We start from the raw sequence: 17,755 nt of genomic DNA, 5'->3' as shown, positions 1-17,755 counted from the left end.
ATCTCCTTTACATACATTTTTTTAAACAAACTAAAATAACATGAAAATTAAATTGTTTGATACTTTAAATAAATTTAACTGAAATATGAAACAACAAACATCTTTTTGAATTTCTAAAGCCGATAACGTGAACTGGAATCATAACTAAACACGGGAAGCTTGTAATGAAGAGACAGTCCTTTTTAAATAGACCTCCAATCGTGCTCATTGGTTGCATTATGTGTAAGCTCACAATGTAGAAGCACCAAATTTATCATTTCCCATGTTTAACGCATTAGTTGTTAAAACAATCTTTCTTTGTAGGTTTCTTACAATGATAGACAGAATAAAACGACGTTCTTTTATTATTTAATGCCCCCCCCCCGAAATTTAATTTGAATTTAAACTTTAATAAAAAATGCCTGCTTAGCTCAGCCTCACATTTTTTAATCATTTTTTTTTTTTTTTTTTTTTTTTTTTTATTAATGCTTACTTACGACAATCTATGCTGATGTTTGTCGACTGCAAATATAGGCTTTGATTTGTACTTTTGTTTTGAGAAAATCAATTTCTCGTGCTCATATGAAATGTATGCACGCATAAAAGTGAATCCTTCCTTTGATAGTTTCAATCTTGTCATTTGTGTATATTATTTTAGATTTGTTAGGGGAGGGTGGAGGTATTGTTTTCTTCGTTTTATAAGTTTCACATGCATAGGTTGCTCATTTTGTATGTAACTTTGGATTAAAACAAAAATCTTTATTTTCTTTTTTTTTTTTATTCAAAATTTTTTCTTTTTTTTTTTTTTCGAACTAAACTCTCTTTTACTGGGTCTGAGTTTTCTGTTTTCCTCTAGGTGAACTAACCCTCTATAAAAAGCTGGCTTCCGATATAATTATTGATTTATATTTGCAAAGTAAATCTGACTGTGTTAACTGCACTGATATACACATAAATAACTCCATTTCAAAAATGTTGGTTTGTTGTTTATCTTTGTAGGTTTGTTCACTGGATTCCATCTTTAACCATTCTCCTTTCAATGATTTGTTTAACCATGTTTATTGTTTTAATGTTATCAAAATTTCTGTTTTTTTAGCTTAATCTTTATTAATTGGAAAGCTATCGACGTCCAATGTCAGTTTTCTGTATTTGTTACTTTTGTTGTCGGTTATTTTCTTCCAAATGTTTGATGCTTGTTACTTCTGTTGACATGAGTCCTTTTAATCTGTATTGCAGGGAGTGCTGAAGAAGACAGTCAAGATAGCCCCAGCTCTTGTTAAACAAATCTTCTCCAACGTAAGCAAACTTACTAGTTTGTTTGCTTTCTTGCATCAGGCTCTCATTTTCTTAAAAGAAGCCCAGCTCGTTGAATGATGCAATTCTGCCCCTCCTAAATGTGTAGCATGTGTTGCTAGTCTAGCTTCACGGCTCGATCTTGCATGTTTCTCTTGAACCAACACGTTTTATGGTGGGACTTATACTGCTCTTATTCTTATTATCCGTAGCAGTAAACATTGTTTCTTGTGTGTTGTTGGAAATTGTTTTTGCTTCTTTACCTCAGAACAATGGCAACAAAGAAAATCCTAAATCTTTGTCCCTTGCATGACTAGAATCTCTTGCTTTTCTTTTCTCATTGTTTTCTGGTTTCCTTTCTTTTCTTCTTTTTTTTTTATATATTAGATTGGAGTTTTTTGTTTTTTTTTTTTGTTGTTTTTTTTTCTTCTTACCATTTTGGATTTCCTATTTTTTAATTTTTTAAATAATTTTTTTGTGTCCAATTCTTTTCAAAGTGAGAGACCAAGGTGAGAATTTTCTCCCTAAATTTCTAAGCTTTGTTTGGTAATTGAATTTCTTTTTCTAATTTCTTAGTTTTTATTAAAAAAAAAACTTTAAACATGGAATATTCCTTTCTATTTCACTGTGTCATCATTAACAAACTGTCATATTTTCTGAAATATTTTTTCCTTTCAAACAATTCGTAAATGTTTCAATTTTGATTAATAAGCACATTTTGTAACAAACTGATGCAATTTTACCGTTTTGAATTCAAATGAAAACATGTAAAGTAAATTCTTGTCAAATATATATATATATTTTTTTTTTTACTGATGTCGTCTGACCCATCAATTGACGCAGGTGGCAAAACTATTTTAATTGAGGCAGTCATGCCAAACATTTTGTGTCATCATGAGAATGGCAACTATAAAACCTGGAAGTCAACCCAATTCATTGAATGAATCCAAATGAATGGATTGGTTAAGATGAATCAGTCTGAAAGAAAGTGCTCAATGCTACGGTAATGCCTGGCAAATGATTACCCTGATAAATTTGGATTGTCACATCCATTTAATGACATCTATATTTAAAAGATGACCTTATGCTTAAGGATAAAAAAAAAAAAAATCCCCCCCCCCCCTCTTCATAAATTTTATTCGATTAAACAGCTGAATGTATCATTTAAAAAAAATGATTTACTTTCCATTTAACAAACAAAAAAAACAAAATAATTCTTTTCTGGAACCGGTTTTGTCATATACGATGTTTCTTTTCATTTGATGGTGCTGATTCTTGCATATCAATAATATTGCTGAACAATTCTTCAGACTGTTGTTCTCATCTTGAGTATTATTTGCACACTGTTTTGGTCAATGTAACCTCCAACCTTCTTCAGGTGTATCTTTCTGTCAAATTTGTGACTGCGTAGAATTTTGAACAGAAACCTTTTTGGGCGTATCATGCTCTTGCTCCATCAGCCATTACGAGCTAGAAGTCTTGAGTTATTCACAATTTGATTATCTTCCATTACACTAAGAATTCAACCTTCAATCTCTAGAAGAGTATCACTTACAATTGAGTTTTACTTAGTACTTCATCCGTTACGCCATGAGTCCTTGCACTTTGTTCAAAATTCTGTGTAGATTCCGGAGTTCAACAAGATACAACTGAAGGAGGTCGGAGATTACATTGAAACTTAGTGAAAATAGCATTCAAGATAAGAACAGTAGTCTGATGAATCCAAATAATCCGAATCCTCATCTAAAAAATTTAAAAACAATTTCACTATCTTCTTTAATCATACATATCTGCTTTGTACCTTTTTTTTTTTTTTTTTTTTTTTTTTTTCAATTGGTGCTGACGGTCGAAAGGGAGGGGGGCTACAATTACCGATCATTTACTCTTAACTTTTATTTTTATTATTTTACTTTTACAGTCGGTGTTGGTATTGGTTTCTCTGGATCTCTTCTCTTTTGTTTCTCAGCTGCTTTCTGTGGTGCATGGTCATCCTCGTCGAACATACCTTTTTGTGGTTTTGCTTTCCTCAAATGGTCATTCCACTACAAGCATTGATTTATAAACATCAGACCTTCTTTTTATACATATAGATATAAGCCATAATTTGTCTCTGTCTCTCCTGAATATCTGCCCAGTCTATTAATAATAAACCAGCAGTAATAATACAAGTAAAGCTGTAAAATTAAAATTCAAACAACTTTAAAAGGACGGTTATGTGTCAACTGTAAAACAGTGGGAAGAAAAGGGGGGGGGGTTATAAGGAACCAGCATGCTTTCCTGCCTTGACAGAGTACTCTATCATTACTTTCATGGCAGGTGCTCAGCTAAGCTTCAATCTATGCTCTCCTTCCCCTATAAAACATTCATAGCAAACACTCGTCTGCTACAACCACTGTCAACGATTTCCCTTACTCTCTATCTGTACCTAAAACTAAACAAAAATTCCGTGAGCTTAATTTCTAGAGCTGGCCGTCTATGGAATACAATACCACGATGTTGCTTCCCAGCTAACTATAACATGGCCATTTTCAAGTTCAATGTAAACAAATTCTTGTTGAGCCATGCTTGTAAATAATCAATTTCTACTCAATTTCCACCATTACCATTTACCATGGTAATTTACTCCTGAACCCTTATTTTCCTCTGTTCGTTGGTAAGTGGTGACTTCTTTTGTAAAAAAATAAAAATAAAAAAAAAAATAAAAAAACCAGCAGAAGAAGGAATGGAGAGAAAAATAGTACAAAAATGAATAAATGTAAAAGATTATTGGTAAGACATCGTGAGTTTGCATAGATATGTCAGTCAGTGTTTAGGATTATTTAACTGGGCTAATGTTTACGAGAGATGGAGAAACATACAAAATTATAGGCTATTATGGTTTTCCATAACTACAAAAAAATAAAGTCTGATTTTTTTTTTTTATTATTATTAAAAAGAAAATGCTTGTAAGGTATGTAACGCATGTTTGTTAAAACTCCAATTTTTTATTTGGTTTTGTTATTGTGATTTTTGTTTTGGTTTCGAAGACCTCGTCATCTGTGATATTCGGTGTTTTTTTTTTTATATGAAGAAATGAAGAAAGCATGTTTTCAATTTGTTGTCCATTTTTCTCTATATTCACATAATCCTCTTTATTCATTCAGATTCACGTTGTTTCTGCATTTATTTATAAAATGTTATAAAAAAGAAATGTTAAGCAATAGAATTGGCTAAATTTGTTCAGTATTTAACCGTTTCTTTGAATATTATGGAACACATAGAACCAGAAGTTTTTTTTTTTTTGTTTTTCTGGTTAAGGGAGATAAATATATTGTTTTACTTATTTTTTTTGGGGGGGGGTGTAAAAACTATCCTTTAACCCCACAACTAACCCTAAATCTGGGTGAATTGCCCCCCCCCCCAATCTCCAAAAATGCTCTCTACAACATAGAGGAAAATAAAAAAGCTTTAATGTTTGGGTTCAATGTTATGCAATATAATTGGCCAAATGTGTTCAATATTTTAAAGATTTCATCAACTATGAGAGGCATTTTGTGACCATTTCATTTGTTGATCATTTTTTCCTCAAATTTCAACAAAATAATTATCTCAGGTTGCAAAATACATACAAATTTTCTAAATTACAAGGAAAAACTTTAAAACATTTTTTTTTCTGCCCGGAATTTTAAGTTTGTTATAAATTTGCAAAGAAAGATCAACAAAATGTTTTGGTGAATTTTCATAAAAACTTAAGATTTGTTTTAAAGACATTGGCAAAATGTTGTACATGATCAATAAGAGTATAAATATTTGAACATTACAATGTTGTTTAAAAAGAAATGGCTTCCACGGATGTGGCCCGATGATCACTTTCATGGTCATTCTACAATAAACCAACGCAAGATGAGTACTTAACTGATTCACGTTAAGTGTTGGGTGTGTGTTTGTGATACCGTCATGTAGTGTACAAAGAAATCGTTGCTAACTACAGTCCTCAGTGATTTTTTTTTTTTTTTTTTTTTTTTTACCCCTCCCAGCTGGATTTATTTTTAGCCAGCTTTGACACTAATCTCTTTCGGTGGACCTTCGCGACACCAACTGTTGTCCTTTGTCACAAAATCAAGACTATCCTTAAATTAAATTGTCGCAAAATTTGCTCCCACTTTTAAAACTGCCTGTAAATTAACTCTAAATATATTGACTGATCCTTCGTCCCAGTCATGACTACACCTTGATTAACTATCCCATTTTTGAAGGACTTTAGTGTGCCTTGCTCAAGAATTTCCTCCCAATTGTTTTTCTATTTACTTCCTATACTTTTATTATAGTTTTTCCTCTTTTTTGTTTCCCCTTTCCAAACACTTTTTAAGAAAGTCCATAGTATCACACAAAAACTTACCACGACAAACCATGTTGCATTGTTGCTCGGTTTAATTCTGCCAAAATTTCCGTAAACAACAAAAAATTTGGTCGCCTTCAACTGAGATATTTAGCCAATTGGAGCTTCATTTGGCATGCCTATAGCACCACAAGAATGGTTAGAATGCAAAGATGACTCCAGTCTGGGCATGTTCAAGAATCTAAAGTAATACTGTCATCAAAATGCATGTCACAAATCTACCAAATCACTGCCGTATTATATCTCTGGAAAACTGAATTAATAAGAGCTCGGCATTCGTTCGTATGTAACTTTTCATTTGCATTAAGGACATCATCAGCTGTTAGAAACAAATGGACGTGAATGACAAGTCAAAATGGGAAGAAACTTCTGAAACGTCTTTCATGTAGTTTGCATATATGACATAATCACATTGAACCACCACGTTTTATTAGATCACCAAAGCTAAGCACTCAGTACTAGATGGGTGACCATTTGAGAATACGAAGTGCTATATGTAGCATAACGTTGACACTTCTGACAGCTCCTGTATCCCATCTGGCCTCCAGCTGACTCAATCTTGTCCTGACACTGATTCGGACAAGAGAATGAAGCTGGTACTGCACGAGCCAGTTTAACAAACTCTCAGCGCAGCATGTCATTCATCATCCTAGGGATGCATAGATAGTGTTTGTTGTTCCAATGGATGAACTCTATATATAATCTCTCTCTCTCTCTCTCTCTATATATATATATATATATATATATATATATAATATGGCAATTAAGCTACACAGAATATTCCGCGTTTCATCCACACTAGGATTCATCAGGCTTATCTAAGCATCCCTAGGATGATGAATGACACGTTGCGCTGAGAGTTTGTTTAAAATGAAACTGGCTTGTGCAGTAAGCCTGATGAATCCTAGCATGGATGAAATGCGGAATATTCTGTGTAGCTTAATCGGCATATATATTTTATAACTTACTACCTAGCTCTACCTATGTATTGAGCACTGTTGAAGTAAATACTTAAAGTTTACGCATAAATTTATACTTTTGTATATTAATTTGTGATTAAATGAAGTAGTTATATATATATATATATATGCGAGATCAAATTTAATTCATATCCTCCACTGGCACAGGTCACATGGCCAAGATAGCAAAATAAATCCACAAAGCCATCAGTTGGTATAAATCTTTTCTTGTGAATCAAATGACGACAAACTTTGCTGCCGACAAAACTTGGCAAAATCTTTTAGGGTTGCGTACTTAGGCACATGCTAACCCGAAGGTCATTCAATATGTGAAAAACTAACATGGTGTAAAATTCTTTTTCCACTTCAGTAATTACCAAGACATCAACATGTAACAGTTCCGTGGGGCATCGTATCTAGAAATCAGATGGAATATTACCATTCTTGATTAGCACAATGATGGAAAGCTGACAACTCGGTAAAAAACCTTGATAAACACCAACGACACTGATGTCAAAAGGAATTGTTGATAACACTGACCATGTTCATTGATGTATACGGACTGGACGGGATGCACAATCCACTTGCCCACCAAAGGAAATCTTACCGATATATTTTTCTGCAGCATCTACAGATTGAAGACTGCATCTGTTGTCATATAAACTCATAAAGCTAAATGGCATCAATTAATTGCAATAGCCACCCCCCTCCCCCATGAGTAGTTTCCGTCTGTGGTAGCATGACTCAATGATCACTTACGTGGTCGCACTATGATAAACGAATACAAGATGAGTACTTGATGTAAATCAGTTAAGCTTTCGGTGTATGTGAGACGGTCATGTAGCATAGAAAGGAAGAACCCCAAACATTGTCCATCGCTAGCTGTTTGGTCATGTCAATCCTCAGTGATTTTTTTTTTTTTTTTTTTTTTTTTTTTTTTCCTGGCTTGAGCTACTCTTGGCTGGCTTTGACTCCAATCTCTCTCGGGGGAATCTCTGAGCTGCCAATGATCCAAAACCAGACACTGTCTTCAACTTTCGCAAACCCAAGACTGTCTGTAAACTTTCGCAAAACTCATTGCAAAACCATCCATAAACTAATTCTAAATATATTGATCTTTATTGTCCAATCCTTTTGTCCCAAATCACTGTCACACCTGGATTAACAATACTATTTTACCTTTCTTTGTTTGCCATGGTGAACAACTTCATATACATTTGTTTTGATAATAAACTTTTTTTCTTTTTTTTTTTTTAATTTCCTAACATTTTTGGAGGGTAGGGGACGCCAATATCATCACAGTAGTTTCTCCTTTCTAATGCCTCATCTTATGCTTTCTATAAAGTGATACAAAAACTATCCTCCTAATCAAATGGAATTTTATCATTCTTGATCAGCAACAGCCGTGATAATGTTTAGAAAAGCGAGACTTTCATCACAAAGGACAAACTACCATCATTATTAAGATATGGAGGCTGGATAATTTGAGGGGGTTGTTTTAGCTTTGAGTGGTGAGGGCTTGATTAGCTGTAGGAGAGGGGGATAACTCTAGGGTAAGACTGGGACAATTATAATAAAATAAATAAAATTATAATAAAATAAATAATAAAATTATAATAAAATAAATAATAAAATTGTAATGAAATAAATAATACAATTGTAATGAAATAAATAATACAATTGTAATGAAATAAATAATACAATTGTAATGAAATAAATAATACAATTGTAATGAAATAAATAATACAATTGTAATGAAATAAATAATAAAATTGTAATGAAATAAATAATAAAATTGTAATAAAATAAATAATAAAATTGTAATAAAATAAATAATAAAATTGTAATAAAATAAATAATAAAATTGTAATTAAATAAATAATACAATTGTAATAAAATAAATAATACAATTATAATGAAATAAATAATACAATTATAATGAAATAAATAATACAATTATAATAAAATAAATAATAAAATTGTAATGAAATAAATAATAAAATTGTAATTATTAAAGTTCTGTGTGCTGATCTCCATCATCACAAAATCAGCATCTATGTTGGCAATTATTTTTCTGCAAAATAAGGATTCCAAACCTAAATTCAGATCAAGTTACTACATTGTCTAAAAAAAAAATTGTTTCTGCAATAGCTTCAGTGAGTTTTGATTGAAATCAGATAATATTAAACGTAATAGATGTATGGAAACTAAAGCCGCTTTCAGGACTGCCAGCAACCATTGTAAGAAAGTAATAAAGAATGCAAGAGAGTTGTATGCTCAATCTGTTAAGTCCAAAGTAGCTGAGCAGCGGCTTGGTTCCCACCAGTTTTGGCAAATAGCAAACAGAATCCTGAACAGAAGCGTGTGCTCCATCCCAACTATTATCAATGGACCTGAGGTAATCTCGTCAGCATCAGACAAAGCCAAACTCTTTGTCAAGAACTTTGCAGCTAATTCTACCCTTTGCGATCAAGGCCGCCAACCCCCAATATTTCCTCCTGTATCAGGAAACACGCTATGTGATATACGTATATCTGTACGTGATGTTGCTAAGCTAATCAAAAACCTTGATTCCAGTAAAGCAACTGGCCCTGACGGTATTCCAATTATAGTACTCAAAAAACTTCAATCTGAACTAGCGCCCATACTTACAAAACTGTTTAAACGTTGTCTTAAGGAGAATAGTTTCCCATCTCCCTGGAAAATTTCATCAGTATGCCCTGTATTTAAGAATTCAGATGATCGCTCATCCCCCTTTCAGTACAGACCAATAAGTCTCCTGTGCATCATGAGTAAGTTGCTGGAATCTGTGTTAAATACAGAAGTAATCAACCATCTCAACAAAAATAACCTTCTTAGTAACACTCAATATGGTTTCCGTTCTGCTAGATCTACAGCAGATGTGCTTACAGTTATATCTCATATGATTAGCAAATCTCTCGACGGAGGCAACCTTTCTAGGGCAATTGCTCTTGACATATCTAAGGCCTTTGATAGGGTATGGCATAAAGGTTTACTTCATAAGATCTCTAGCTATGGTATTGCTGGAAATGTCTTCTCAATTATTAAATCTTTTCTTTCTGATAGGTTCATAAGAGTAGTAGTTGAGGGGCAAAAATCAGAAGCTCACAGTATTAATGCCGGTGTCCCTCAGGGGTCCATCCTGGGCCCAACTCTTTTCCTGATCTACATTAATGATCTTCCAAATCACATCCTTACATCATTTGTAGACATTTATGCTGATGACACTACCATTTATGGTAGCACATCTAAGACAGTAAACAACCAAGTTCTCTCCAATTCTCTCTCCTCTGATCTTGAGCACGTAGTACAATGGAGTAAGGAGTGGCTGGTTACTTTTAATGCATCTAAAACCAAGCTTCTCTCTTTACATCATCAACATTCTGATCCACATCTGGCATCAATTGAAATGAATGGCTCTCGTCTTCAGGAGGCCTCAAGTTTTGACAAGCTTTTTGGCTTGACCATTACTCCTGGTTTTTAATGGAACACGTACATCAAATCTGTTGCCAAGGCCGCTGGAAAAATGGTGGGATCTTTCTATCGATTTGGTAGATATCTCACTGCTGATGCTATTCTCTATCTATATAAGAGCCAGGTACGTCCAAGGATGGAATACTGTTGCCACATCTGGGCAGGAGCTGCTAGAAAGGACTTGGCCTGCCTTGATAGAGTTCAAAATAGACTTCGTAGCCTCGTAGGAGATGTCCTTTTCTCTTCCTTGCAACCTCTATCTCACGGAAGAGATGTTGCGAGTTTGTCTCTGATGTATCGTTATTTTCATGGAAAGTGTTCGACTGAGCTTCAATCTATGGTCCCCCCCTCGCCAAACTTTCACAAGAAACACTCGTCTAGCTGTAAACACTATCAATAATTCCCCCCACTCGTTATCTGTGCCTAAACCTAAACGTAGATTCCATGAACAAAGCTTCTTTCTTAGAACTGCACGCCTGTGGAATTGTCTTCCGTTTTCCTGCTTTCCGGCTGACTACAATATGGTTGTCTTCAAGTCTAACGTAAATAAGTTCTGGATGAACCGTTCCATATGTTATCAAATTTACCAAATTTTCATTACTAATGATTACTATATTGTCCAATTTCTACTGTGCACTCTTTAACCCTTATCCTTGAGTGGCCTCTTGGCCTTGATAATGTGGTGATGCCTATGTAAAAAAAAAAAAAAAATCATGTTGAAAATCTATGGCAAGAATTGAAAATTTGAATAAATCATCTGCCAATAAAAACTCATCAGGAATTAAGCTATGCCACCATTGAACCAATTGAGATCTTTCATTTGTACAAAGAATGAAATTTTCTTTAAATCTGTACGGTATAATTATTAAATTCTATTACAATTTAATTTAACTGTTATTTGTCATTACAATCGGTAATCGATGTTTTGTCTGATTTGTTTCCGATTTCTATTTGAGTGTTCATTTGATGAAGAGAAAAACTGGTTTGCTTTTTCTGATCTAAATCTGCATATTTGAATGATTTCAAAATGTCTCTTTTTGTTTATAAATTCAATGAAAGAAGTTATTTTTATTTAACAACTAGCAGGGCGCCCGACATTGCCCGGTCGTAAAATATGCTTTACCATGATATTAATTTTGATTAATGCAGATTTCATATTTATTATTATCATACTAGCAGGACCTGTTAACCAGCGTTGCTCAGTGGAAGCATGATTCCCCCCTCATAAAAAAATTAAACTACGGTTGTTCGTGGTGGTCACTGGCATCCCTGGCCAATTGCGGACAGTAGCGACCGCGGCTGAAATATAAAATAGCACGCAAGGGAATGCATAAATGCGGAGGTGGAGCTAATGCAAAAATTACCCCCCCCCCCAATAAAGTAAAAACTGGTTAAAAAAATAAAATACAAAGTTAGCATGTGTGCAGTCTAGCAAAAGTGGTAAAAACACAACTTTCTATAGCCAATGTAATTTACGTTCAAACTAAAGCCTTGTTAATGAGTATTTTAAAAATATTTGGGGCGGGGGGGCGATATATGTATATTTCCATCATTGAGAAAAATCATTAATATTACCACTTTCCCAAGTTTTTGGTGGCGTTGAAAGCAAAAAGAAAAATCTATATAATTACTGTCAACGCGTAGTATCTAAGATATGAGGAAAAGTTAGTTTTAAAAAGTGGGGATCATTTTCCTCTAATAATTTTTACATAAAATGAGCACCCACTTTCTGGCCGCCTGTTTTTTTGGGGGGGGGCACGTACAATGAATTAAATTTAACGTAAACTGAGCAAGCATCCACACATTGACCGCCCTTCTCCCTCAAAATAGATGTTTGCATTTACTGGAAGGGGTGGGCAAGGCAATCGACTTTGCAAAAAAAAGAAAAAGTAAAAAAATACACAAATTTACGCCCCCCCTTTTTTTTTTTATAAATACTGTCAAAAACACTTTATTCTTTTTTTTTTTTTTTTTTTTTTTTATAAAAACAAAATTATATATCTATACGCGCGTGCACAGACACGCACACAGGTGTGTAAGTGTGGTCAACCAATACTGGCAAATGTGTAGTTTCTAATATATGCGGAAATGCTAGTTTTAAAAAAGTTGTAATCACTTTCCTGTAATAATTCTACGTTAATTGAGCACTCACTTTATAGTCACCTGTTTTGCTGGAGTGGTGCGGCAATGTGCAATGAACTCCATTTAATGTAACGATTTCTTTGTCTAAAAGAGAATTTGAAAAACACGGTTTGTAAATCAAATCCATTAATATATTTTTTAAAAAGTCAATCTTGCAATAAAAAATTCTGTGTTTGTGTTTATTTGTTTGTGTGTGTGTGACTGAGCACGCGACGTGTGTATGTGTGTGTGTGTATATATATATGCATATATATTGTTTTGTTTTCTTTTTTCTCTCTTAAATATATACACTCTTGAATGCGCGATTGTGTACATATGTACACAAAAACATGTAATTGCAAGGTAGTTTTTTTTTTTTTTTTTTTTTCAAACTCAGAAGAAAACCATGGAAAAAAGTAAAGGAAACGTATAATACGATACATATGTATATAGTAGACATATGTAATAAATCTTTATTTTCAGTAAAAATATTTGTCAACCGAGAACTGGTGTTCAGTAATGTAGGCAAGAATGGGATTCTAAGAATAATGGAATCTTTCAAGCTCAGCTGATAGGAATGGGCGGACGATGGCTCGGGAGAAATTTATAATTATGTGTAGGGAGAAAGGAAGGTTATCTTTAGTCTCTGTTTGTAATAAACAGTTAAGAGTGGTGAAATATGAACATCGTAGGAAAATGAAGAATAGTACACGATGTATAGTGGTAGCGGTGATAGGACTCAATAATCGGATAGAAAAGTAGGAACTTCTACCTCTGTAGATGTGGTGATCATGATGATACTTCTCCAGGGATGAAATATAGGATTTAATTATAATGAATAAATGTGTATACAGCAACGTAGTAAAATTACATAAGACGGGGGTTGAAGGATCAGACATAAATTTTTATGTGGCATCTGTTATTGAAAACCTACGGCAATTTGGTGCAGAAATTCCTCTCTGCAATCAAAATATTGTATACAAGATTATATTGGACTCCATATATAGTAATGATTTTAAAAAGTTATAAAAAAAACAAAAAAAAAAAAACGTGCGCCACCTGAGAATCGAAACAAACGTTTAGCTTACGATTTATTTTGTCCTCTGCCATTAATGACTGAGCTATGAAGACCTGTTTGCTGCAGGGCTAAAAATTAAAACATGAACCAATAGCTACTACATTATGCATGCATATTAGTAATGCTGTCGTTTGACCATCATCTGGCAATTTTTTTTTTTTTTTTTTTTTTTTTAACATTTTTGTACCGTTTGTATGGTTTCAAATACCTTATATATGAAGTTTCATGTGTGTAGACCAAAAACTGTAGGAGTTTGGTAGGCAAAATTTTTTAAACAAAAATATATATGCATACATAAATATATATATGGAAAGAGTTTTGTATTTACTATAAACCTTTTACACAAATTAGCTAGATCTTTTGCAGATGAATGCAATTCCACGACCCATATATAAGAAAGTTGGACTTTTTTTACATAAATAGAAAAAAGGGGTTTTAATATGAATATCAATACAACAAAAAACAAAAATTATCAGAGTATAGATAACTTTTTAGTTAATTATGTCATCTCTTTAAGGCGGAAAAATTCTCAACTCACTTGGCTAAATATAAAAAATGAAACTATTGTAAAAATCTAATTTGTCATCCCAGAATGGAAGAAACACTTGATGTCAAGCAAGTCACTAAATGGGATAAAATTTTCTCTACATTCTTGTCGATGTTCTTCAAAGAAATGGATGCTAAATATTGGTTGCATTTTTTTTTAATCTATTTTTGCAGAGATCGAACAATTTCTTTGAATTCTTGACATTTAAAGTAACATTTATGTGTTTAGGGTTTTTTTTTTAATCCAATATTTCAATTCCTATAAGCTAGCAACACGTTTAGAGGATATCACAGAATCTATGTATATGCATTGAATAAAAATGTCAAAAAATTAAGTTTTTTTTTTTTTTTTTTTTTTTTTTTTGTCTTAACATTGAAAATATTATGTAAGAGTACATTGGTCTTTTGGCAGAGAATAAAGTGCAGTATCTGTTCTGATGCTACATTTAGTCTATTCTGTCTTCAGTCAGTGAGGGAGAAATCTTTTTAGATTTGGGCAATTTTTATTTTTGTTCCAATCTAGAGTGCCCCTTTTGGGGAACTGGACTTTCAATTGCATTTAAAACTGACTTTGTGCTTAATTTTGCCCTTGTGGGGAGGAATGTTAAATAGGAACGTTGAAAATATATCGATGTAAAATGAATGAGATATCTTTTTCTTCGATATATTTTCATGGTTTTTCATGTTTTTTTGTTTTTTGTTTTTTTAGATGGAAAATTTACAATTTAAAAAAAAAAGCCATAGAGATTTTTTTCTTGCATTGGTAGATTATTAAAATACAAACTTGTAAGGATGGATAAAAAACATTTTTCGAAATTTCAAACATTTTTTTATTGTTTGTAAAAAAAAAAAAAAAAAAAAAAAAAAAAAAAAGTTTGACATTCTGTAAACTAAAAAACAACAACAAAAAAAATTTCTTTTCAAATTCATGAAACTGCATGAACCATCTACTTCTACAGAGGTAACATGTTCTCATTCCGTCAGTCATAACTGGGTAGAATTCCTAAGCAATTTGCAATGTATTTTCTGAAAGGACTCGTGGTATAGTAGATAAATTACTTGGTAAGTTCAGTTGTAAAGTTACAGTTTTCTGGAGGTTGAAGTTTCAATCCTTAGTGCAGGCAACACTTAAAAATACAAATGCAAATTACTTAGAACTTCATGGCTGACAAAACGAGTGCATACTATCCCCGTGAATTGAAATGTTGGAAAAATGACACTAAAGATGAGAACAGTAGTCCGATGAATCCAAATAATACGGATCTCAGATATTCAGAAACAAAAAAGTTTCATGATTATTTTATTTTGCATTCAAAATTAAAATTTTTGTTGCAGAGAAAAGAAGACTTGCTTGATGATGTATAAGAAATTCTAAGATTATTTAAAAAAAAAAAAAAAAAAAAAAAGTTTTATTTTTTTGTTAAAGTTTTGGTTTCTGTTTTTCATTTTTTTTTTTTTTTTTTTTTAGAGGCCGACATAGCATCAATCACTTTGGAAGAACGAGCGGAAAACGACAGCCAAATATCGTACCACAGCAACCTCTCAGATAACCAATCCGATGTCGATCCTTTAGGCTACCCGCTTCTGACAGTAGACGAATGTGGCGCCATTGTTGAAGCTGATAACGCTAGTGAATCTCTTTCTTTACCTGGGACGCCTGCAAGCAGTACGGAGGGTTCCAGTATCGGGAGCCGCGGCAGTTCTCAGATGCTGTTGCCACAACCCCCACTTGATGATGACAAACAGATCGGCGAGCAAGTATGAAACGTCACTATGGAAACTGAGTAGGTGCACCTATCGAGAATCTCCCTCCTCTTTCCACCCACTGTTTTTGTAATATTTGTTTATATGGCATCTGTATTATTAGCGTTACGTTTGCTTCTTCTGAGAAACCAAAGCATGAAACTTTCAATAGTTTGAAGTTACTCTGTACTGAAAGTCCTTTTGAAATTTTTGTTTCAACTCTTGAACAAAGGGTCATTCATTCATTAAAAAACTAATTAACGATTCCTCGTTTTTTAGAAGAAAAATTATTGGTTCTTATTTCGAATTCGACTTAAAAAAAAACACAGAAAAATCTTTGTGCATAAAAATAAAGATGTCATATTCCAAAAATCATACAAATTGATCGAGTAGTTAATTTCTTTTTTTTTTTTCTTTTTTTTTAAACAAAGAAAATCAAATTTTACGATTTTTAGCACTTAATTTGACTAGAGATTTTGTCTTTGAGTTGTCGTCATTGAATTTTGACACATTTTAAAACATGGCGGCTCCTGCCTTACTTGTCATAAAATTTAATTTTCTTGATTAAAATAAAAAAGAAAAAATACTTGATTAATTGACATGATTTTTGGAATATGGCATCTTAATTCCGTGATGATTACATATATTATAAAGATTTGTCTGTATTTTCTGCATTTAAAAAAAAAAATTTAAGCCAAGTTCTTAATAACTAAATCATTTTTCAGAAGTTGTTAATTACATGAGTGTGTATATATATATATTGACGAGAAGAGGGAAATGTAAGAATTGCTAAAGCAATATTTATACAGCAATAAAATTGTTTTCCCTCTGACATATATTGCACTTGCAGCAAATGATTTTTCTTGTTTTACTTTTTTTTTTTCAATTTGGTTTTGTGATATCGTCTGCCACTTAATCTCAGAATGCTTTTAATTATCAAAACGAATGTCATCAAAAAAATCTAAATTTTTTTTCAAATATTTTTTCTTTTTTTATATCTCCTTTACTGTTAAAACTGACCAAACTGTGTATGACAATTTTTGCTCTTCTGAAAGTGAAAGCAAAATCATTTTTTTCTTTCCTAAGCAAAAATAAAGAACAGAAATTCATTTCATGTCAGAATGTAAAGACACCCCTTATGTCCTCTTTATAAATGTACCTTTGTATCTATGGAATACCCCCCTCCCACAGATCGATCACGCTTAAGTTTTAATCATTTTTATTTTGCTAAATCTGCCAACTGAAATAGCATCATCTTTAAAAAAATCTTCTTTTTATCATCATTTTTTTTCAAAAGCAAAAAATTCATCAATAAAATGTGCTTTTCATTAAAAAAAACTTTCCTTTCCATTTTGAAGCACTTGGAAAATTTCCTCAACCAAATCGTTTTTCTTTTCCATGTATTTATTTGACAATGAAATTCTTCATCACAAATCGATGAATTTCCATTGGATAAGTCCAAATTTTGTTTTCCGCCCTCCTAAGTCGACCAGCAAAAATATCTTCAGAATAAAGAACTTTTCAAAATGTTTTAGTCAAAAACTATTCCCAATTACAACCTGGTTTTTATAATACTTACAATGTAGGCTGGTTCTTGGAACTTTACATCTAACGTGAATATAAATACAGATTGTATTTATATTCACTTTTATAATTGCTTCATGAATTGAAGACAATGTAGTGAAATAAAAAAAATTTTTTTTGTAGACGTTTTTCTTATGAATCAGAAATAAAATCTTGTTGAACGAGAATAAACTTATTTGTTGTTTTTTATTTTGTATAAAACAGAATGGCCATTGGCAAAAGATGCAATCTTTAACGACCCATTTCCTTTTAGTAAGTTCATTGCAACAGTTTCCAGGATCTTTATACAGAAGAGGCTTAACTCACAAAAAATGGCTCCTGCTGATTCTTTATGTGTGATATTTAAGCACTTCATTTGAGTAACTTCAGATTCTTATGCCAAGAATAGCAAAAAGCAGTTGATTTTAATTTAGATTGCTTGGCATGTTTTATTTATTTATTTATTTTTTTTTTTCAAACTGACAGGTCAAGACTGGGAGGAATTAGATAATTTGTTGATATTTATTTTTCATTGTCATTTTCTTTGGTAAACATATACTAAAAGCAAAACACTTACTATTAAAAAAAAACATTATTTTA

General features: G+C 32.5%; 1 protein-coding gene across 15 annotated transcripts in view; it reads left to right on the top strand.

The window, feature by feature from the left end:
- LOC145284913 (E3 ubiquitin ligase Rnf157-like) overlaps nucleotides 1-17,347 on the top strand; it is a 156,232-nt gene extending 138,885 nt beyond the window's left edge. For 8 of the 15 annotated variants that reach the window (XM_080134001.1, XM_080134006.1, XM_080134004.1 and 5 more), the window contains 2 exons: nucleotides 1,216-1,275; nucleotides 15,318-17,347. In XM_080134001.1, coding sequence (XP_079990127.1) covers nucleotides 1,216-1,259 — 44 coding nt within the window. In that variant the 3' untranslated portion in view covers nucleotides 1,260-1,275; nucleotides 15,318-17,347. The remainder of the gene's footprint in view (nucleotides 1-1,215; nucleotides 1,276-15,317) is intronic. The other 7 variants (XM_080133995.1, XM_080133997.1, XM_080133999.1 and 4 more) reach the window with 1 other exon arrangement.
- Nucleotides 17,348-17,755: the final 408 nt, after the last annotated feature.

This window comes from Euprymna scolopes, chromosome 9 (genome assembly GCF_053919585.1).
Source record: "Euprymna scolopes isolate OS-2025 chromosome 9, ASM5391958v1, whole genome shotgun sequence".
Taxonomy (NCBI): domain Eukaryota; kingdom Metazoa; phylum Mollusca; class Cephalopoda; order Sepiida; family Sepiolidae; genus Euprymna; species Euprymna scolopes.
The sequence above is the reverse complement of the archived record's forward strand: the minus strand, read 5'-3'. Positions and strand labels throughout refer to the sequence as shown.